The 23,026-nt window shown below is 42.8% G+C and overlaps 1 protein-coding gene across 1 annotated transcript in view; it reads right to left on the bottom strand.

The window, feature by feature from the left end:
* Positions 1 to 22,545, bottom strand: part of LOC120050759 (collagen alpha-1(XXVIII) chain-like) — a 29,088-nt gene extending 6,543 nt beyond the window's left edge. Inside the window, exons 1-16 of the mRNA XM_038997316.1 lie at positions 22,404 to 22,545; positions 20,846 to 21,420; positions 18,115 to 18,135; positions 17,925 to 17,984; positions 15,508 to 15,561; positions 15,375 to 15,419; positions 15,163 to 15,189; positions 15,028 to 15,072; positions 14,496 to 14,540; positions 14,252 to 14,305; positions 6,820 to 6,888; positions 6,650 to 6,718; positions 6,434 to 6,502; positions 4,187 to 4,255; positions 1,540 to 1,608; positions 63 to 131 (exon numbers count right to left, since the gene is read on the bottom strand). Of these exons, the coding sequence (XP_038853244.1) occupies positions 63 to 131; positions 1,540 to 1,608; positions 4,187 to 4,255; positions 6,434 to 6,502; positions 6,650 to 6,718; positions 6,820 to 6,888; positions 14,252 to 14,305; positions 14,496 to 14,540; positions 15,028 to 15,072; positions 15,163 to 15,189; positions 15,375 to 15,419; positions 15,508 to 15,561; positions 17,925 to 17,984; positions 18,115 to 18,135; positions 20,846 to 21,420; positions 22,404 to 22,545 (1,482 nt within the window). The remainder of the gene's footprint in view (positions 1 to 62; positions 132 to 1,539; positions 1,609 to 4,186; positions 4,256 to 6,433; positions 6,503 to 6,649; positions 6,719 to 6,819; positions 6,889 to 14,251; positions 14,306 to 14,495; positions 14,541 to 15,027; positions 15,073 to 15,162; positions 15,190 to 15,374; positions 15,420 to 15,507; positions 15,562 to 17,924; positions 17,985 to 18,114; positions 18,136 to 20,845; positions 21,421 to 22,403) is intronic.
* Positions 22,546 to 23,026: the final 481 nt, after the last annotated feature.

Below are 23,026 nucleotides of genomic sequence, written 5' to 3'. Positions count from 1 at the left end.
AACATGCCATAACCACAATTGATCCAAATGTAAAGTCAAGGAAGAAGCATTCAAACACAGACCTTGGGCCCTGGATATCCATCTCCTTGTGGGCCCCTGCCCCCTGGTGGACCCCGAGGCCCCTCTATACCCTGGTAGGACAGGAAGCGCAGGGCAGTCACATTAGGACAGTAATCCATTCCATAAACTGTTTTATTTTTATTTCACCTTTATTTAACCAGGTAGGCCAGTTGAGAACAAGTTCTCATTTACAACTGCGACCTGGCCAAGATAAAGCAAAGCAGTGTGACACAAACAACAACACAGAGTTACACATGGAATAAACAAACGTACAGTCAATAACACAATGGAAAAAAAGTCTATATACAGTGTGTGCAAATGGCGTGAGGTGGTAAGCAATAAATAGGCCATAGTAGCGAAGTAATTACAATTTAGCAAATTAACATTGGAGTGATAGATGTGCAGATGAAGATGTGCAAGTAGAAATACTGGTGTGCAAAAGAGCAAAAAAGTATATAAAAACAATATGGGGATGAGGTAGGTAGATTGGATGGGCTATTTACAGATGGGCTATGTAATGAGATATACCTGCTGGAGCGCATGCTATGGGTGGGTGTTGTTATCGTGACCAGTGAGCTGAGATAAGGCGGAGCTTTACCTAGCAAAGATTTATAGATGACCTGGAGCCAGTGGGTCTGGCGACGAATATGTAGCAATGGCCAGCCGACGAGAGCATACAGGTCGCAGTGGTGGGTGGTATATGGGGCTTTGGTGACAAAACGGACGGCACTGTGATATACTACATTCAGTTTGCTGAGTAGAGTGTTGGAGGCAATTTTGTAAATGATATCGCCGAAGTCGAGGATCGGTAAGATAGTCAGTTTTATGAGGGTATGTTTGGCGGTGTGAGTGAAGGAGGCTTTGTTGTGAAATAGGAAGCCGATTTTAGATTTAATTTTGGATTGTAGATGTTTAATATGAGTCTGGAAGGAGAGTTTACAGTCTAGCCAGATACCTAGGTATTTGTATTTGTCCACATATTCTATGTCAGAACCTTCCAGAGAAGTGATGCTAGTCGGGCGGGCGGGTGCGGGCAGTGATTGGTTGAAAAGCATGCATTTTGTTTTACTAGCGTTTAAGAGCAGTTGGAGGCCACGGAAGGAGTGTTGTATGGCATTGATGCTCGTTTGGAGGTTTGTTAACACAGTGTCCAAAGAAGGGCCAGGTGTATACAGAATGGTGTCGTCTGCGTAGAGGTGGATCAGGGAATCACCCGCAGCAAGAGCGACATCGTTGATATATACAGAGAAAAGAGTCGGCCCGAGAATTGAACCCTGTGGTACCCCCATAGAAACTGCCAGAGGTCCGGACTACAGGCCCTCCGATTTGACACACTGAACTCTGAGAAGTAGTTGGTGAACCAGGCGAGGCAGTCATTTGAGAAACCAAGGCTGTTGAGTCTGCCGATAAGAATACGGTGATTGATGTATGGGTGATACTTGGTGAAACCTGTAATAATGAATAGGTGGGCCTACGTACCTTCTCCCCCTGAATGCCCAGGCCTGGCAGGCCGACAGGCCCTGGAAAACCTGGAGGGCCAAAGCCACCCTGAGGGTCACAAAGAGAGTCGTTGTTGGCATCATAGCTATAATTACACCAACACCAGCTCGAGGATGTGTTACAGGAAAAGTGAATGAAATAAATATACAAAAAGTACATATACATTTATATACATTGGTTTGGATAATCTCCCTTTCATTAACTGTTATTAAATGAAGGGAAAGTAGTCAACATAACACAATTACTGTGTTAAAAATCCTCCTGCTAGTCCCCTTGCTATTAAATATTGAGAATGTTCACACAATTGACTATTTTGATAGGCAATAAAGTAAACAAACTCCAGATCCAACGACCCAGTAATACATGCATGCCTCATCTATAAAATGCCAGCATGATTCACGTTATAGTGTCAACAGAGCTGTTATAAAGTTACATTGCGTAAACACAGAATGTTAGCTAACTGCAACATTCACCCAAACCGTTAGCAGCATTCTTGCTGAAGGATTGGCCTCATATTTATTTTTTTATTTCACCTTTATTCAACCAGGTAGGCTAGTTGAGAACAAGTTCTCATTTACAATTGCGACCTGGCCAAGATAAAGCAAAGCAGTTCAACACATACAACAACACAGAGTTACACATGGAATAAAACATAACAAACATAATACAGTAGAAAAATAAGGCTATATACAATGTGAGCAAATGATGTGAGATAAGGGAGGTAAAGGCAAAAAAAGGCCATGGTGGCGAGGTAAATACAATATAGCAAGTAAAACACTGGAATGGTAGATTTGCATTGGAAGAATGTGCAAAGTAGAAATAATGGGGTGCAAAGGTGCAAAATAAATAAATAAATACAGTAGGGGAAGCGGTAGTTGTTTGGGCTAAGTTATAGATGGGCTATATACAGGTGCAGTAATCTGTGAGCTGCTCTGACAGCTGGTGCTTAAAGCTAGTGAGGGAGATAAGTGTTTCCAGTTTCAGAGATTTTTGTAGTTCGTTCCAGTCATTGGCAGCAGAGAACTGGAAGGAGAGGCGGCCAAAGGAAGAATTCGTTTTGGGGGTGACCAGAGCGATATACCTGCTGGAGCGCGTGCTACAGGTGGATGCTGCTATGGTGACCAGCGAGCTGAGATAAGTGGGGACTTTACCTAGCAGGGTCTTGTAGATGACCTGGAGCCAGTGGGTTTGGCAACGAGTATGAAGCAAGGGCCAGCCAATGAGAGCGTACAGGTCGCAGTGGTGGGTAGTATATGGGGCTTTGGTGACAAAACAGATGGCACTGTGATAGACTGCATCCAGTTTGTTGAGTAGAGTGTTGGAGGCTATTTTATAGATGACATCACCGAAGTCGAGGATCGGTAGGATGGTCAGTTTTACGAGGGTATGTTTGGCAGCATGAGTGAAGGATGCTTTGTTGTGAAATAGGAAGCCAATTCTAGATTTAACTTTGGATTGGAGATGTTTGATGTGAGTCTGGAAGGTGAGTTTACAGTCTAACAAGACACCTAGGTATTTGTAGTTGTCCACATATTCTAAGTCAGAACGGGCAGGTGCAGGCAGCGATCGGTTGAAGAGCATGCATTTAGTTTTACTTGTATTTAAGAGCAGTTGGAGGCCACGGAAGGAGAGTTGTATGGCATTGAAGCTCGTCTGGATGTGATGAAAATATGATGAAAGCACTGCCAATATCCCAAGAATAAATTTCACCACAAGGCTAACCTTGCCAAGACTAATCGGGCCAAGAACAAACACCATTTTAATTATCATCAGCTACCGGAATTCTATAAGTGTTTGCTTCATTCATAATGGTATATTTAAGCAATAAGGGCCGAGGGGGTGTGGTATATGGCCAATATACCACGGCTAAGGGCTGTTCTTCTGCACAACACAACACGGAGTGCCTGGACACTGCCCTTAGCCGTCGTATATTGGCGATATACCACAAACCCCCGAGGTGCCTTATTGCTATTATAAACTGTTTACCAACGTAATTAGACCAGTAAAAATAACTGTTTTGTCATACCCGTGGTATAGGGTCTGACATACCACGGCTGTCAGCCAATCAGCATTCCGGGCTCGAACCACCCAGTTTATAAATGTCATCAATTCATATCCCATAATCAGTGTGGGACCGTGATTCTATTTCTGACAGTACACATGTTATTCAGGTAGAATGAGGCTGCATCTCAATAGCGTTAAGTAGATCTCTCCTTGTCTCCTCCCCTTTATCTGAAAACACAGACTAGGTGAAAGCAAAAGACAAGAATCCTTCTGAACCAGGACTTTCTGTCCACCTGTCCAGATCTTTAACACCAGTTTCAATGAAGGCAAAGAGACAAGGAGAGGAGGCCACTTTAGACAATTGAGATGCACCCTTTACATCAGCCTTTACTTCACCCATGAACTTTCTTTCAGCACAGCATCCAGGCCTTGACCCCTGTGTGATTCATCACCACACAGATTCAATAGAGGCCTCATATATAACCTCAGTCTGAATGAGACCTAGATGCCAGTGCTTCTGGCCACTCCCTACCCAAGGCTCTTTATGTGTTCCTGGGGAACACTGCGTGTTTGTGTGAAGGCCATTCACCCAGATTTAGTTTATTTACAGTCTATACTGTACCTTGTCTCCTTTCAGTCCAGTGCCGGGCTGTCCTCTGGGTCCCCTCGGCCCCTCCAGGCCCCGGTCCCCCTGCGGAGACAAACACAGCTCTTTACAATTCTCTTCAACTCTTCCGTCTCTCTCACTCACTCTCTCACCAGAGAGAGAAACTCACACCAGCCATACAGTGAAGGCAGAATCCCAATTTGAGATCTGTGCCCATAACTCAGAATTTCATCTACTGATGCCAATGAGAGATTTAGATTTCAAATTAGGATTCTGCCCTAAGAAAGCTACCGCAACACAGATAGTTATTAATTGATGGGGAAACAATCATGATCCCGCTAACGAAAAACCACAAGGCTGATAGTTTAACGTTTTCATAATTCATAATGTTCCATTGTTCCTGAGTTTTTCCTTCCGCCTTGGCAAAAGGTTCAAGCATTCCGTTGTAATTTGTGTTAACGTCTATCTATGTGCCACGCCGAGGCTGGTTCGCAAGGTGACAACGGACGTCCGTTTACTATGTCTGTTCCTGCATGAGAGACAGGAAGGCTAAACAGGAGCGTGATAGGGGTGCTGGAAACTTCTTCAAACAGCTTCCCAGCCTCGCATGCATCCACTCTGGACCTCCAAGGAACGTTCCAGGGAGACCACACGGTCGAGGCGGGTTGTTGAGATGCCGGAGGACATGTTTAGTGTTACTCTCATTTTTTCAGCAAAGGGGTTTGGCACCGAGCGAGAGTAGATCAGCACTGGTGGAGATGGAAACCACAGCGACCAGCTGAATGTCGTTGAAGGTTCTTTGTACTTAATTACTGCAAGAGTCACGCTCCGACAAAAATAAAAAAAACTGAAGTAAATTACACAATAATCAAAGTTGAAGCCGAGAGAGTGAGAGCTGTGTATGTGTGCAAAACATATCCATTCCTCAGAGGTTACCTCAGGTTTCGGGAGAATACACTCTGCAGCTACATCATTAGCATTAGCAATACCTGAGGACAAACCAGAAACAGAACATACCTGCAATGGAGCTTAGATAAAATGTACACATTAATCCCCCATAATCTTCAATTTCTTCACCCCAGCAGGTGCTGATAAGGGTAGCAGTAAGAAAAAACGTTTTTTTTTTTTTTTAACTCTTCAGTTCTCGTGAATTTGGAACTTGTCAGAACTTGTGACTAGCAACAGAGCACTGCTGCTCATAACCAGAGCTGTGTGTCTGGGGTCAGTCTCAATGCAGGAGTAAAAGCCTTGAGGCCATCTCTAATAGTAGAAGCTTCTAGATGACTGGTGGAAACTCACACCGTCACTCTCTCCAGGGTAAACTGCCAGATAAATATCTCTAATGGTAGGATCTTTGAGTGGACTGAGGTTTCAATGGAATAATGCAATAAAGGATACGTCTCTTCAGTCAGTTGACTGGACTATTATGAGCCAAAGTTGCGACTTCGCCAAACAGAGATTACATTTGGCATGATGTTACTTAAGTGCGTTCCCAAAACGTAATCAAGCGTTGTTTACCCAGACCGTTCAGGAATGATCAAAACAATTGTTGATCTGTGTTACCTCACCTGCTACTGGAAGCTAATGTTATCCTTGTCGCTAAGTAGGCAATATAAATCTATATAATACTGTCAATACCGTAACACAGATCTCTTTCTAAAGGAATGGCATGTTTGCATTGATGCTTTTACGACCATTCTCTTACAAGTCGCAACAAGGGCGTAGGCTACAGTATAACATAATATCTTTATGAAGGCAAGACACGCACTGCAATGGAAATAGCATAGCCGTATCCTGGTAACACTTGAGTTCAGAGGATATGTTAGAGCAGGGAGAAAGAGAGAGGTCTGGTTTGGGCAGATGTAGCCCATGTGTGCCTGAGCAACCCAGTGAAAAGCAGATGGACTCATTCCTTCCTTCTGGTATCGTTTGAGTGACTCACTCCTTTCATGTTCTACAGGGGTTCTGGATAGCTTCTGGGGGTTTCCCAGCGCAGGGCCTGTATGGGTTCACCTGACGTCCTTTTGAACTCTGAACTTCGCCTACCTGCATGCTGGAAGTTGCTCCTTAGTAGAACAAGAAATCACTGATCGATAGATCCATTGCATGTGACACTGTGATACCAAATAGAGGTGTAATTCAGATGGACGTTTATGGCGCTGTTTCTTCTCCTATAACCATCATCCGTGTGATGTTCCTGGTTTTACAGCGACAGATCTGGAGCCCAGACCGGGACACATCTCTGCAGATGCTCAGTCATACCTTTGGCCCGGCAAAGCCTTCTCCTATAGGACCCTTCTCTCCTTGGACGCCCTGTGGCCCTTGAGGCCCCTGTGAAACACAAACAAACAAATCAACCAATGGTGAACAGACTTGAATAACCATAGACTCCATACACAGCTACATGAACACCCATTTCACTGAGTCATTTATGAGTATTCATAAATGCATGCGTACATTGTGGTCGCGCTAACTCACCGGTAGTCCAGGTTCCCCTAAGCCAGGTGGTCCAGGAGGCCCCAGTCGCCCCTGGAACCCCACATCACCCTGCAGAGAGAGTTGAACACCCGCGAAGTGAGATACAACAGGTGGTTGGGGGAAAATGTAATTACCTCATTTTTCAAAACAATGGGGTGATGGGGTGATACCTTGTGTCCAGGAAGTCCAATCCCAGTTTCTCCTTGGATACCAGGTGGCCCAGAAAGTCCCCGCTCACCCTACAAAACACACACGTAACCATGCAGGAACAGACACACACACAATTCAGTATACAGGAAATTCATATTGAAATGTGCTTGGCACAACAACAATTCATAAATCTGTCTCTCTCCCTCCTTCTCCACTATAGGCCAACAAGAGCAGAACTCTTTGAACGAGGTGACATCATTTCCATTGAATTCCTCTTGTCTTTAACCTCACACCACCATCACTAACCCAACCATTACCTCACCACATAAACCAATACACACACACACAGCACCACACACACACAGACCTCAAACCTTAACTTTTTTCCCCTCACACATCTTCCATCAATCAAATTCTACCAGGGGTTCAGGCTAGCACTAGGTGTTCTGAAACTCCTCGAGAATTCAAATCACTATTGGTAAAAGCCATTATTCAAACACAGTGCCCTCCGTAATTATTGGGAGAGTGAATCATGTTTTCCTCTTATGTCGCTATGCTCCAAAAGTTTGGATTTTAAATGAAACAATGACTATAAGGTAAAAGTGCATTGTCAGCTTTAATTTGAAGGTATTTTGATCCATATCGGGTGAACTGTTTAGAATTTACAGCACTTTTTGTATAGTCTCTCCCCCCATGAGAAAGTTAGACACACAAATATCATACCCCCCCAAAAATGCTAACCTTCCCTGTTATTGTTATGGTGAGAGGTTAGCATGTCTTGGGGGTATGATATTTGTGCGTCTTTCTCACTCATCATTATTGATGATTCACTCAGGATGATCCGTAATCATGGTAGCATCCACATTAATGTAGGAGTGTTTAGAAACATATTCTATTCTTAAATTACAATAAAAGTGACTCCAATATGACACAATACATTTATCATGAATTTCTATTGGGCACAAAATAATCTGAAACAACCAAAACAAACAGCAAATGCATCCAACAAGTTTGTAGAGTCACAAGCTTGATGTAGTCATTGTATGCTATGAATATGGGACCAAATACTTAACATTTTACTACTTTAATACACATAAGTGAAATTGTCCCAATACTTTTGCTCCTCTAAAATTGGGGCACTATGTACAAAAAGTGCTGTAATTTCTAAACGGTTCACCCGATATGAGTGAAGATACCCTAAATTTAAAGCTGACAGTCTGCACTCTAACCTCGTAGTCATTGTTTGATTTCAAATCCAAACTTTTGGAGTATAGAGCCAAAAGAAGAAAACATGCTTCACTGTTCCAATAATGACGTATGGCATTATAATAGAAGTAAATCAACATGCTTTTCTACAATAACGAGAACAGTGTGAGAAGACAGCAGAGATATCTCAGTGCGTAGGCTAGTCTACATACTGTTCTCTTTCCAACATGTGGTCCGAAGCTAAATGTCAGACATTAGTCTGCCATTCATTTGATCTTGGATGACAGTCAAACAAGCAACATGATTTTTTCCCCCAAAACATTACGCCTCTGAATTAAGCCTCTGAATGCTTGACTGGGAGTGTGGGCATATGTCAGACTTGGCAGTAGTGTTGCTGAGAGAAGTTTGAAAAACAAACTGACAAGATAATAACATGATTATAATCCCTCAACAGGTCTGTGGCGTTCATGCAATGACTGATGATACTTAGCAAGTAATGTATCCATTCAAAACATGAATGCACACATACTTGGTTAATCGTCTGCCGTCTGCTTTTGGGCCCCACTTGAATCTGTCTGTCAGTAGCTCTGGTCCAGGGCGTGACATGCGGCTTGCTGATTGGCTCAGCATCAGCAAACCGCACGGAACACCCTGGACCAGAGCTAGTCAGTCTACTCAGTGGGACCGATACCAGTGTTGTAAGACCACATATTGAGTATCTCGGTCTTGTCTCGGTGTTGGACACATGTGTACTTGGTCTTGACTCAGAGTAAAAAGAAAAACGTAGAATTATCATCTTCCATTCAGTCAGCCATAAAACCACTTCAACGGGCCAAATATATACAGTCCTTTCTTGAATCATTCATATCCTAAATAGTCTTTATATCTATTATAGACATTTTTGTGCAGTCGCAAACCTATTGGACCCAGGCCAGTGTGTGACAGGTTCGTGATTCTGAATGTACAGCAACCATAATACCAGCGCACTCATGTAGGAGAGTGCACTTTTTGTAAAACACGAAGGGCCAGTGGTGTAGTGGAGGGTATACGCAGGTACTGTATAAGCCGTACAAGCCACTTTTTTTTCTTTTCTTCCAGTGGGCATTGCGTATACGCACTTCTTAATCCCCACTGATGCGTACCAAAGTAGTGTAGTAGAGGTATACGACTTTTCAATTATGTTGTACAATAGAGAAATCATACACAAAGTAGTCTACACAATCGCAAAGCACGTGAAATATATGCACATGCGCGCCGCACACAGCATAGTTTCAGCGGAATATCATCTGCAGGCAGCAAGAGAAAGCAGCTCGTAACTAGTTGTCACATGGAACAGCTCACAGAAGAATGACATCGGTAGCCGGTAGGGTAGGAAAGACATTTCAACTTATGATATCTACCAGTAAATGCTAACTAAGGCAACGTTGGGTATGCAAACCAGGCTATTTGTGATGCGCAATTGTCATCATGTGCTGTTAGCATCAGGGGCGTAGGCATGGGTGGACACAGTCCCACCCGCTGGGGAGCCAGGACCTGCCAGGCGCAGTGGTGTTTAATCATATATGCCAAGCCCAAATATGACCAATAAAAACATTTAAATGATAAAATCATGCATCTTTCGTCTCTCTCTGTGTTTTCATAATTTTACGTCAATTCACAAGTGGCTGAATCTCACCGGAGAAATCATCCGAGTGAGGGAAACAGCGCCCCTCCATCTCAGTATGTGTAGCCCATGTATATGATTCTGTCAAGACCAAAAGAGTATAACATGTTGCCGCCGTACCATTTGATTGATGCTAGCAAGCGTTTGGACTCCATTGATAAAACTATTTTTTTTTAAATAATTATCCAACAAGCGCTGAGCTGAGCTCAACTGTGGGATGCAGCAAAATGCCCCCCTAAAAAGAGGCCAGTTTGGATTTAGCTTCAGACCAATCAAATCACTTCATTTGCAATCGCCATTTTCAGAAAAACATGTCTGTTTCTGGTCTGCTTGTGTTGATGTCCTGCAGTAGCTAGATTGCTAAATCGGCCCTTTGGCAAACCATGGATGGAGATGGGGATTTGGACTTGTGGTATTGAATTAATTGTCTGTACAGGCCAATGATTATGACGGTGATTCTGATCTAACCATAAATTAATATGTTGTGCCACTGGCCTGAGATGATTAAAGTTCAATATGTAGACTAGATGTAGCCTAGTAGGCTCACGTTAACTAGCTAGCTAGATAACTTAGCTGGTTCATTGTTGCCCATGCAAGGAGGTCAGGCTAGCAAGCATTTTAGCTAGGTAGCATATGACAACAAAAGCTAAAAGTGCACTGTATGACAGAGCCATTGACCGTTTTGCCAACATGAAAGAGAGGAGGAAGACATTGGCATTCAACTAGTGTGAATGCAACAACAAAAAGTTTACTTGCGCACGCTCGCACACACACACACAGAAATCAGAACCAGGGACAGCCACATGATATTTAGCAACATTGATTGGACTAAATTGTTTTTGGTATTTAAACATTTGTTTTCAGTATATTAAACTAAGCATATACTGTATAGCCTTGTTGATTTGATGATGTTTAAATGTTTAAGTTGAAATGGTGCTGGAATAGCAGAGGCAGTGCTGCTGTAGTCTTTGTGCTGACTTGCTGTAACTCCATGGTTCTAAATCAGTAGCTGTTTAGTAAACTGCCGAAAACATTAACTTGCTTGACCATGCTGCAGGTGATTATACAGTTGAAGTCGGAAGTTTACATACACCTTAGCCAAATACATTTAAACTCAGTTTCACAATTCCTGACATTTAATCCTTGTAAAAATTCCCTGTCTTAGGTCAGTTAGGATCGCCACTTTATCTTAAGAATGTGAAATGTTAGAATAATAGTAGAGTGAATTATTTATTTCAGCTTTTATTTATTTCATCACATTCCCAGTGGGTCAGAAGTTTACATACACTCAATTAGTATTTGGTAGCATTGCCTTTAAATTGTTTAACTTGGGTCAAACGTTTCAGGTAGCCTTCCACAAGCTTCCAGCAATAAATTGGGTGAATTTTGGCCCACTCCTCCTGACAGAGCTGGTGTAACTGAGTCAGGTTTGTAGGCCTCCTTGCTCGCAAACGCTTTTTCAGTTCTGCCCACTCATTTTCTATGGGATTGAGGTCAGGGCTTTGTGATGGCCACTCCAATACTTTGACTTTGTTGTCCTTAAGCCATTTTGCCACAACTTTGGAAGTATGCTTGGGGTCATTGTCCATTTGGAAGACCCATTTGCGACCAAGTTTTAACTTCCTGACTGATGTCTTGAGATGTTGCTTCAATATATCCACATAATTTTCCTACCTCATGATGCCATCTATTTTGTGAAGTGCACCAGTTCCTCCTGCAGCAAAGCACCCCCACAACATGATGCTGCCACCCCCATGCTTCACAGTTGGGATGGTGTTCTTTGGCTTGCAAGCCTCCCCCTTTTTCCTCCAAACATTACAATGGTCATTATGGCCAAACAGTTCTATTTTTGTTTCATCAGACCAGAGGACATTTCTCAGAAAAGTACGATCTTTGTCCCCATGTGCAGGTGCAAACCGTAGTCTGGCATTCTATTGGCGGTTTTGGAGCAGTGGCTTCTTCCTTGCTGAGCGGCCTTTCAGGTTATGTCGATATAGGACTCGTTTTACTGTGGTAATATATATTACTTTTGTACCTGTTTCCTCCAGCATCTTCACAAGGTCCTTTGCTGTTGTTCTGGGATTGATTTGCACTTTTCGCACCAAAGTACATTCATCTCTAGGAGACAGAACGCTTCTCCTTCCTGAGCGGTATGACGGCTGCGTGGTCCCATGGTGTTTATACTTGCGTACTATTGTTTGTACAGATGAACGTGGTACCTTCAGGTATTTGGAAATTGCTCCCAAAGATTAACCAGACTTGTGGAGGACTACAATTTTTTTCTGAGGTCTTGGCTGATTTCTTTTGATTTTCCCATGATGTCAAGCAAAGAGGCACTGAGTTTGAAGGTTGGCCTTGAAATACATCCACAGGTACACCTCCAATTTACTCAAATGATGTCAATTAGCCTATCAGAAGCTTCTAAAGCCATGACATCATTTTCTGGAATTTTCAAAGCTGTTTAAAGGCACAGTCAACTTGGTGTATGTAAACTTCTGACCCACTAGAATTGTGATACAGTGAAATAATCTGTCTGTAAACAATTTTTGGAAAAATTACTTGTGTCATGCACGAAGTAGATGTCCTAACTGACTTGCCAAAACTATAGTTTGTTAAACAAGAAATTTGTGGAGTGGTTGAAGAACAAGTTTTAATGACTCCAACCTAAGTGTATGTAAACTTCCGACTTCAACTGTAACTGTTGATATGCAATAATAGCTTTCTGGACTTCACCAGACAGATGTTGTTCTCCGGTTTTGTGATGAAACAAGCCTATGTGTAGTTGAATTTATGCCGCCACTGTGTGACTTGTCTTTTTGTTGTCACGGCCTTATTATATATCTCGTGGCGTATGATTGAATGGGTTAGGGAGCAAACAACGCAATTATCAAAACATAGGTTGTAATTTGGCTTTTTTACTGGCTTGGCTTCCTCAGTGATTTTGCCTCCAGCTACTGGCCAGGTCCACCCAATCAGATTGATCTGGTTTAAGCATTATTGTGGACTTGAACATATTGTTTTGGTATAGGAAAAATACAAAAATGTTAAGTGTGATTTTGAGAGTAAAAAGCTGAAAAATCTATAGGAAAACTCATTAAAAACATAGGATAACATTTTTAAATGTTTCACACCGGGTGCCTTTCCTTCATACTGTTTGGGAACTTTTTGGCAAAATTAGAGTATACCCGCTTCTCCAGGCACCACTACACCACTGCATAGGGCCGATGGAAAGACAACAGTCACACACAGCATGATGTTAAAGGATAAGTAGTCCATTCACTCGGGCATAATAAGCCAGTAGGTCCCAATCATAAGAATACAAAAACACAACCATTAGGCATTTCCAAAAACATTTAAAGTTTAGCACACAAAGTAACTGGTCACCTAAAGTTAAAATGCAACAAAGTTTCATACACATAAGTTATTATCAAATAGATGGCTAACAACCGCAAGCGCGCTGCAATAAAATAAACACAATTCCACTCACCAGATGATGATCATTTGAAACTTAACTTATTGTTGAAGTTATTCTTGAAAAGGGGGAAGCTAACAAATTAGCAATAACATCCTTTTCGACAACAACTCCTGCTGCTACTGCAAACTAGCCTACAACAAAAGCTAACTAGACCATGGAAAAACTACAGCTCGCTATTGCATAGTGAACTGTTAGCCTTCGAGAAGTTTCCATAGGCTTTTGTAAAAACGGTCGCACCCATTAAGTCAAAATGCGATTGGTTAATTCCACAGTCATTCCAAAATGTTGCCCTAATACAGTTGAATGGTAAAAGCCTTCTAGCTTGCTTCTGATGGCCTAGCCAATGGCTGACTTAGCTAGCTAGATTGATCCCCCCCAGAGACCAGCAAAAGAAAAATCCTGATTGGATCTTTTTTTCACTTCAGTGTTAACCCTTTCCTTTCCAACAAAAACTGGAGAGATTAAATCAGAACATCATTGAAAAGCATAATATAATTATAATTATTATAATAATTATTTTATAAATCCTTAGCCCTTCTTTGAAGTCATAGAAGTCCCATTTTCCCCCACTGTAATAAGTTGTAGAGTGGCTCTATTTTCTCTCAGCATTTATTTTTTCACTATTCTGTTTGTCTAAAGAATCCGTATGTTGTTCTGAAATATGAACACAGAAATACTCTTATTATGGTGGTGATTTGACAAAATTACTATCATGGCCTTGAATGGGACTTTTCTGTTTACGGTCTGGACTTGGTGTCGTACTGCCAATTTTCTTCAACCATGAACCCAAGAAACCAAAGACCTGATCCAAACCAGATTCCATACACCCAGACATAATTGATGTAGTCCAGCCAATAAACTATAATCTAGTTATCTGTATGGATTTGAGATAGAAGGTTACCTTTGATCAATGCGTTGAAACTAAGGAGTGGCGGAAATTCTGGCACTGACTTAGTGAATAGACACGTAAGACAGATCAGTCAGTCAGTCACACAGTAGTTGCTTTCTCTTCCATCCTAAGGGCAGATGTGGTTCCTCTAACTACTGGCTTTCTGTGAATGACACTCTGTTAATGAAAAGGTATTGGGTTTTATGAAATAAAACTCACTTTTTTCCCTATGAGACCCTCAGGCCCGGCATCGCCATTTGGACCAGGTAACCCCTGTGAGAAGACAGAATAAAGTAGTCTACAAATGGACAGGTATACAAACACAATTGAATTTGAAACTTAGAGGACAGCTTGAAGGACATTTTTTACTTGGGTCTGTCAGTGACTAACCATTGAAACTACCTAGCTTGTGACAGTCTTAACAAAGATGGCTGACACAGAGGATTCTAGAACAGAGGCTTACCTGTAGCCCTCTGTTTCCCCTGATGCCAACTGGCCCCTCAGGCCCCTGGAGAAGGAGGGGGTCAATCAGTTCATGTCAAAACATGACAAACAAACATAGGAGGCACAGTCGACACATAGTAGTATGGGTTTCACACTGTCTGCATTCATCAGTGCAACATCATAGCCCAGACAAACAAAAACTAGCCAGCAACACTAAAGGTTGACTAAAGTATAAACATAGTGGTATGTAGTGACACTAAAGCTAAACACATAAAATACCATTAAACAAAAATACACTGTTGCTCGCATTTATGGAGCTAAAGAAGACACTTTGACCCAATGGTCCCTTAGGTCAGGGGTGTCAAACTCATTTAGTTAATTTTGTTTTTATTTTTTTTAAATTACTCAAACCACCCAAGGTCGGGATTGGCCCCCCTCGTGGGCCGGATCCAGCCCGCGTGCCATATGTTTTACACCCCTGCCTTAGGTCCTTGGTAAGGGTGGGATTAAAAAAACATTTGATGACAAAACAAAAGAAAAATACACTGTACCCTGTCTCCTTTGATTCCAGGTGTGCCACATTCTCCTCTCTCCCCCTACAAGAAAAACAAGGTAGGTACATTGTGTCATATTTACTAAATACTTGGAAACCCAGAGGGATATTAATCTGGAGATTCATACTCTACCTGCTCTCCTTTGTAGCCCGGCTTGCCCTGAGTAGAAACAACACAATCTTGATTAGCAAGGAGACAGTGATCAAAACATTGTCACAGACCACAAAACAGAATCCTTGTCTTTATAGTTAGCAATACTGAGTTGTTGAAGTCTGTGCCAATAGCTGTGTACATATATCTAATAATATAACACCAGGTGTTTAGGGTATGCCCTCTGTACTGACCTCTTCTCCATCTCGACCAGGAAGTCCACTGAGCCCGCTCTCACCCTGTAAGAAAGAGAGAATTAAGGTTTTGAAAACTGAATGACAGACTAACTGGAGGAAGACACACACAGGCAAAGCAAATCACCAATACCTTCGATCCTTTAACACCTGGGTTCCCATCATCTCCAGAATTCCCCTTCTTGCCCTGTGGAGGGAAGGGAAATCACATCAGCATGGTATGGAGAGAAAAATATAATTTGTGGTGTACTCCTCAACAGCATCTGATCAGTGTGTGGCAGCTGCTTCTGGTTTGACAAACTGCTTTTTGGGTCTGTTATAGGATAATGGCAGTGATTACTGTGCACAGGCCCTAATATGAAAGTACATAAATGTACATCCAGTGAGGATTCCTGGTTTTGACCCTCTAGACTATAATATTCTACAATGTCTGGTCACCAAGGGAACAGTCTACAGTAGAAATTGTCAGTTAGGTGAAAGACTACAATGACCTACAGTTGAAGTCAGAAGTTTACATACACTTAGGTTGGAGTCATTAAAACTCGTTTTTCAACCACTCCACACATTTCCTGTTAACAAACTATAGTTTTGGCAAGTCAGTTAGGACACCTACTTTGTGCATGACACAATTCATTTTTCCAACAATTGATTACAGACAGATTATTTCACTTATAATTCACTGTATCACAATTCCAGTGGGTCAGAAGTTTACATACACCAAGTTGACTGTGCCTTTAAACAGCTTGGAAAATTCCAGAAAATGATGTCATGGCTTTAGAAGCTTCTGATAGGCTATTTGACATAATTTGAGTAAATTGGAGGTGTAACTGTGGATGTATTTCAAGGCCTACCTTCAAACTCGATGCCTCTTTGCTTGGCATCATGGGGAAATGAAAATAAATCAGCCAAGACCTCAGAAAAAAAAAAATGTATACCTCCACAAGTCTGGTTAATCTTTGGGAGCAATTTCCAAATGCCTGAAGGTACCACGTCCGTCTGTACAAACAATAGTACGCAAGTATAAACACCATGGGACCACGCAGCCATCATACCGCTCAGGAAGGAGACGCGTTCTGTCTCCTAGAGATGAACAGACTTTGTTGCGAAAAGTGCAAATCAATCCCAGAACAACAGCAAAGGACCTTGTGAAGATGCTGGAGGAAACAGGTACAAAAGTATCTATATCCACAGTAAAACGAGTCCTATATCGACATAACCTGAAAGGCCGCTCAGCAAGGAAGAAGCCACTGCTCCAAAACCGCCAATAGAAAGCCAGACTACGGTTTGCAACTGCACATGGGGACAAAGATCGTACTTTTCTGAGTAATGTCCTCTGGTCTGATGAAACAAAAATAGAACTGTTGGGCCATAATGACCATCGTTATGTTTGGAGGAAAAAGGGGGATGCTTGCAAGCCAAAGAACACCATCCCAACCGTGAAACACGGGGGTGGCAGCATCATGTTGTGGGGGTGCTTTGCTGCAGGAGGGACTGGTGCACATCACAAAATAGATGGCATCATGAGGGAGGAAAATTATGTGGATATATTGAAGCAACATCTCAAGACATCAGTCAGGAAGTTATATCTTGGTCGCAAATGGGTCTTCCAAATGGACAATGACCGCAAGCATACTTCCAAAGTTGTGGCAAAATGGCTTAAGGACAACAAAGTCAAGGTATAGGAGTGGCAATCACAAAGCCCTGACCTCAATCCTATAGAAAATTTGTGGGCAGAACTGAAAAAGCGTGTGCGAGCAAGGAGGCCTACAAACCTCACTCAGTTACACCAGCTCTGTCAGGAGAAATGGGCCAAAATTCACCCAACTTATTGTGGGAAGCTTGTGGAAGGCTACCCAAAAGGTTTGTCCCAAGTTAAACAATTTAAAGGCAATGCTACCAAATACTAATTGAGTGTATGTAAACTTCTGACCCACTGGGAATGTGATGAAAGAAATAAAAGCTGAAATAAATCATTCACTGTACTATTATTCTGACATTTCACATTCTTCAAATAAAGTGGTGATCCTAACTGACCTAAGACAGGGAATTTTTACTCTGATTAACTATCAGGAAAAATGAGTTTAAATGTATTTGGCTAAGGGGTATGTAAACTTCCGACTTCAACTCTATTTACTTATGTGGATATCGTGACTGCCTTTGACTCCAAAAAAACAAATGCATCCTTATTAGATCAACCGGAAACATACTTTTTAATGTAACCTATAACAGCAGAATTCTGCAGATTTTCCCAAGACAATATCTGTCCCAGCTTGCTAATCATAAAGTGAAGCAGGAATGTTAAGCATTTGCCACACTATCACTGCTTCAGGGAAGCAGATATGAATCGCCTCTAACCACACAAATCACTAAAGCCTACCAAAGCCCCTCAATTATGTCACGTGGCAGGCTTCGTGTGTTGGTACTGTACTGTCCTTCAGTTTTGAAGTAATCGCCTACTACAGGATGTTCAGTTCGAAAGGGGGCTGTGATCTCAATGTATTGATGTCGAGGGGAGCTTGAGGGTGATGTTGGTCATGTTCAGAAACTTACCTGGAGGCCAATGGGTCCCCTCTCTCCCTTGTCACACGCACACTTCAGGGCCAGAGGACACTTAAACCACAGGGACACAACATAGGGGGTCAGACAGGAGTTCAGACTCCTAAAGAGGGGAGTTCATTGACTAATGTGTGAAAAGGCTGCAGTATATCAAGATTAGTAGGCCTAGATAACTAGGACTTACCCCCTCATCAGCCAACTCTGTCTGTGAAATGAGAAAAACAAAGAATTGGTCAAAATGTAGTGCGCTTCATATTTATTCTACACATACAGTATCTCATGGCGAGACAGTGACTGTTGAACAAAGTCAGGACATTCCTCTCCCACTCGGCGCAGACGTTAGTTCAACGTCTAGTTTTGATTTAAATTTGGTTGAGGTGTCAACTAGCGTGAATTCAACGTGAAATCGACAAAAAATGTCACCATGTCATTGAATTTAGGTTAAAAGTTGGGTGTAAAAAATGCAATTCCCTCACGTTGATGACGTTTTTGCAAATCCAATCAGTTTTCCATGTTAATTCAACGTCATCACATTGCATTTTATTGTTGAAATTATGTGGAAACAACTTTGATTCAACCAACTTTTGCCCAGTGGTTCTTTTCCCTAAATTTTGCCGACAAACACGGATTGCTAATGTTTGCTTATGTTTATTCATGTTGCTTGCGATTTCAATCAGATTCCTACTTTTAGACAGCTCTCATACTGTTATACAGAAAATTAAACACAAGCAGCCTAGCTTTAACGTTTAACAACGTTTATTCGAGTTTAAAGTTACATTGTATCACCGACGTGTAGGCTATACCACCGCGGAATGCTTTGTGGACTGGTTATTTTAATGTTGATTGATGAAATACCTGTTTAGGTGCATTTTTGGATTATCCCAGTGATATGGGGTTGGGCATCTAACCTGTTCAAGTTGTTCATTTCAGGAGAGTTTAGGCTGGAGTTGTAAGGTCTGCTTTCAATTCACACTCTCAAACACGTAGATCCCTTGAACGCAGCTCCCTTTCCAGCCCACTTTGCCTTTTGCCTATTCCCTGCCTGTACTTTAGCCTATCGGATTTCCTGTTATCAACCAATTGCCTGATCTCCCGGACGACGTTACTATCCTTTTCCCTGCCTGTACTGTTGCCTGTTTGGACCCCCTGTGTATGACCTTCTGCCTGCCCCTGGACCCAGCTACCTGCCACCTCCTGTGGTCCTTTACAAATAAACATCTGCTGCGCTCTGCGCTTGAAACCAGCTCTCTGTCTCCCATCGTGTTCATTACAGGAGTGACAAGTTTTCCCAGGGCTCTCTAAACTCAGCTGTGTGACTAGTTCTTAGTCCATCTCAATCTCTGCCTCCATCTCACTGTACAAGTCTACTACAACCTCCAGCACCTGATCCTGTCAGCTGGAGGCCTAATCCTAAAAAAAACTGGTCGAAGAATGATCCTGTTGCCCAAAACCTGTTTTTCTCCAAACATTGTTTTTTTGGTCTGGACATGAAAGCCAGCCACATTCTATATGGAGGGGGAATGGTCGAAATTCAACAGAAACAAACACAAACCACATGCAATGGTCAACATAACGTCTCGGAGCATCCAAAGTATATTTCCGCTCGCAGAGAAGCACTTGAAGCCGCCACAGAAGGTCTGTTATTTTTACCGTGAGAGGATTGGAGCTGATCCCTCCGGAGACGGAAGCATACAAGAGATAAAAAGACAAGCTAATGGGACAGACAGCCTTATGACATACAGATGCTGCCTGAAACAGGATGAAGCCGCTGTGTTGACTGGGTGCTATTGGGTACCCGAACGCAACTTGAACCAGTCCATATGGATCTAGCAGTAGAGCGCGTAGCTAATGCAAATGCTGCTGGTTAATGTGGATTTGATGACCCGATTTTCTTGATCGTGTTATGTCGAACACCTTCGTCAACAATTGGTTGAGAAGTCGAGTGGTATGCGTGAGACTCGTTGAGCTATTCAGCCATGCGTGATCTTGCTGAGCTTCCTTCCTACTGCACACAGCAGTTTTCCACAAAGAGTTTTAACGTAGAACCAATGTTATAGTTAAACAGGTCCTGAACTCATATTGTGTCTCTAGACCTACTGTACTGTTTCATTCCCTAATTAGTCTTATTGGACAGACATCAAAGGGTTAATTTCCATGACTACTTATACCTGAGGTTTCAGTTAAAAAAGAATGTGGTTAAAATAGTTTGAAACCCCAGAATGGTTTCCAACAAAATGCCTCAGAAACACCAGCCAGGGGCCACAGTCAAAAATATTGATGTCTGCATTTCCCCATGTCAGGTGAAGACTAAACAAGGTGCTAGAGCGATAACAGTATGAATATAAAGGTACTGTGTTTGTGATGACAGAGGGGACCAACTCACCAGGAACTATGACAACCTTAGCAGGTGCAGCGAGTTGAAACCACACAGGATGCCCCCAAAAAGCATCAAATATTCTTAGTCCTAGACTGTTAGGAGATGCTTAAACACTAAATATACATGAGTCCTCTTCAACCGGCAAAGATAAAGCATGCAAGTCTTGACATGAGTAAGCCTACATAATATTGTGTAATCCAAATATATTTGCATCCATTTCTTCTCAAACCATTTTCAAGGCCCAGCTTGTTGTATACATGGTAATATCCAAAGAGTGATTAGCAAACTATGGCCCAGAGGGCGCCCTGTTTTGACAAAACCTGATTTGTCATTCCGAGGGTGAATGCTTCTTCCCAAGAGGGAGGAGTCCACACAGATTTAAAATGCCCTACCATAAGCAGTTATACAGCCATAAGACACATACAGCAAACTACAGAGACCTTTTTTTGTCTAGACACCTGAAAAATGTGGACTGAATTTACATCTCAACGAACCACAACCTAAACCAGATGACGAAACGTGATGACGTTGCTCTTACGATCTCTTTGATGACCTTGTCCACGATGCCCCTGTCCTGAAGGTTATGGAGGTAGCGATTGGCTGGGGAGCTAGCCAGCTGGCGGAGCTGTGCCACGTTGGAGATGTCATTGGCCGCGGGCGTGATGCCCACCATGAAGAACTTCACGCCCTGGTTTTTGGCGTCGATCACGGCGGAGAAGATGTCTGGGTTCCTGGGGTGGGAGATGCCGTCCGTCAGCAGTATGGCCACCCTGATGCTCCCTGGCTCTGACTCCTCCATGTAGATCTTGGTCAGGTTGGTGATGGCATAGGTGGTGTAGGTGCCGTGGCCGATGTATCCGATCGGTGCGATGCGAGCCTTGAAGTTGGCCAGTCCGCGCCACTGCTTGAAGGTCTGCTCGATGATCACATGGCTGCTGAATTGCAGGAGGGCGGCTCGCGAGCTGAGAGCCCGGCCCGTCTGGAGATTGACTCCCTGCAGGCGTTCAACCACATCTGTGGCAAACCTCTTCTCCTGGGCGTGGTTGTCCTTGGCGCTCTCTGAGCTGTCCACCAGGAAGGCCAGCTCCAGGCCACAGTCATCATTCAAAAGTGCTAAGAACATGAAAAGTGTTAACCAATTGTTAATTTATCATGTACCATGCACATTACACAAGACGTAGCTAGCTACTGCTAATTTGTCAGTCTTTGGTTGGCAGAGGGCAGTGCTGGGGTCAACCCCATTTCAAAGCAGCAGATCCGATATGGGTAAAACTGGGTACTTTCTCATGTCCACCGCTAACACCAAAGAAGGATCATTCATCAGTTCAATCATCATGTACGTACCAGGTACAACATTAGCTAGCTACATTACGTAAGTGGTTCACAGAGCTAGGGGTCACTACCATTTCAAAACAGGAGATCAGACCTGGGTCAAACTAGGTACTTTCTCACATCCAGCTCAAGACCAACATTGGCCAGCAACTGACCACAACTCTGAAGGTTAGGCTAGACCAAAGTCAGAAGCTTAAATTCTGAGATACTGAACCTTAATGACTCCGAGAGAAGATTGAACCCAGAAAAGATCTGATATTATTTATTTATCAAGGTGGAAGTGAAGCTTGGAGGGGCGCCATGACTTGAACTGTGAACTGATGTTCCTGATTCCTGTCTGATATCTAAAAGGCTCTAGGAGAAACGAGTCACACAAGGCATCCTAACCTACAATATTTTTCAAGGAGCGAGGGCACATATTCAATATAAACCGGGAATAAATCATATTTATTTTCAAAGAAACGTGTCAGAAAGAAAGTGCCCGGGGATACCCAGCTCTTGAGGGAAGAAAACGTTAAAGGAACAGAATGGTTGCCACTGAGATGGATGGGTTTCTAAGCCTGGCTGTGAGATATAATCATTTTTTAAGTGGATCCCATCATTTGCCAATGACTCTTTAAAATGTGATTTTCGGTGATGGATGCTTTACCTATGTAGTATTTTCAGAAGTGAAGATATCCTATCAATTCTAGCCAACACTATGTCTCAGAAAAGCTTTTCTGTGTCTCTCCTTTCAAACGAATAAATACTTTCGGGACTCTTACATTGGCCATTCTTGGGTATGACGTTGGTTGTCAGTAGTTTGTTCTTGGCTCTCCTGTCCACGGTTCTCTCGTCATAGTCATCCTGAGCCCAGAGACTGTGGAGTCTACAGAGCAGCAAGAACCAGTACAGAGAAGGGGACATCACCACCTGTTCTCCTCCTCTGAGAGAGAGAGAGAGAGAGAGAGAGAGAGAGTGAGAGAGAGAGAGAGAGAGAGAGACAGCCAGAACAGCAAACTCAGCTTGTGTTCAGGTAGAAACTTGTCTCACATGACAATCTGCACACCAACACAGAGGTGCAAAAGTCCACCATTGACTGAGACCCATAACCTGTATCATTGTAACTTGATCCTGCACATACTCACAATACAGTGCTGCAGGCTCAGGTCTCCAATATACTCAGCTCAGCGTTCAGGATTGGGAAAGATGAACGTGAGAGAAAGAGAGAATCAGAGGGAGCAAGAGAGGCAGAGGAAAAAATAAGACAGTTTCAAGTGTTGTTCAGGTTAAGTTCCACTTAGACTCCTGCTCTTGTCCTGCTCCTGTGATGGTGTCCAGTCTGCAGGATGGGAGCTGGTCAGATCAGGTAGGATGACTGCAGTACGGCAGCAGTGAGTAGAGGGTC

Source organism: Salvelinus namaycush, chromosome 7 (genome assembly GCF_016432855.1).
Source record: "Salvelinus namaycush isolate Seneca chromosome 7, SaNama_1.0, whole genome shotgun sequence".
Lineage (NCBI taxonomy): Eukaryota > Metazoa > Chordata > Actinopteri > Salmoniformes > Salmonidae > Salvelinus > Salvelinus namaycush.
This window is presented reverse-complemented; position numbering and strand designations above follow the sequence as displayed.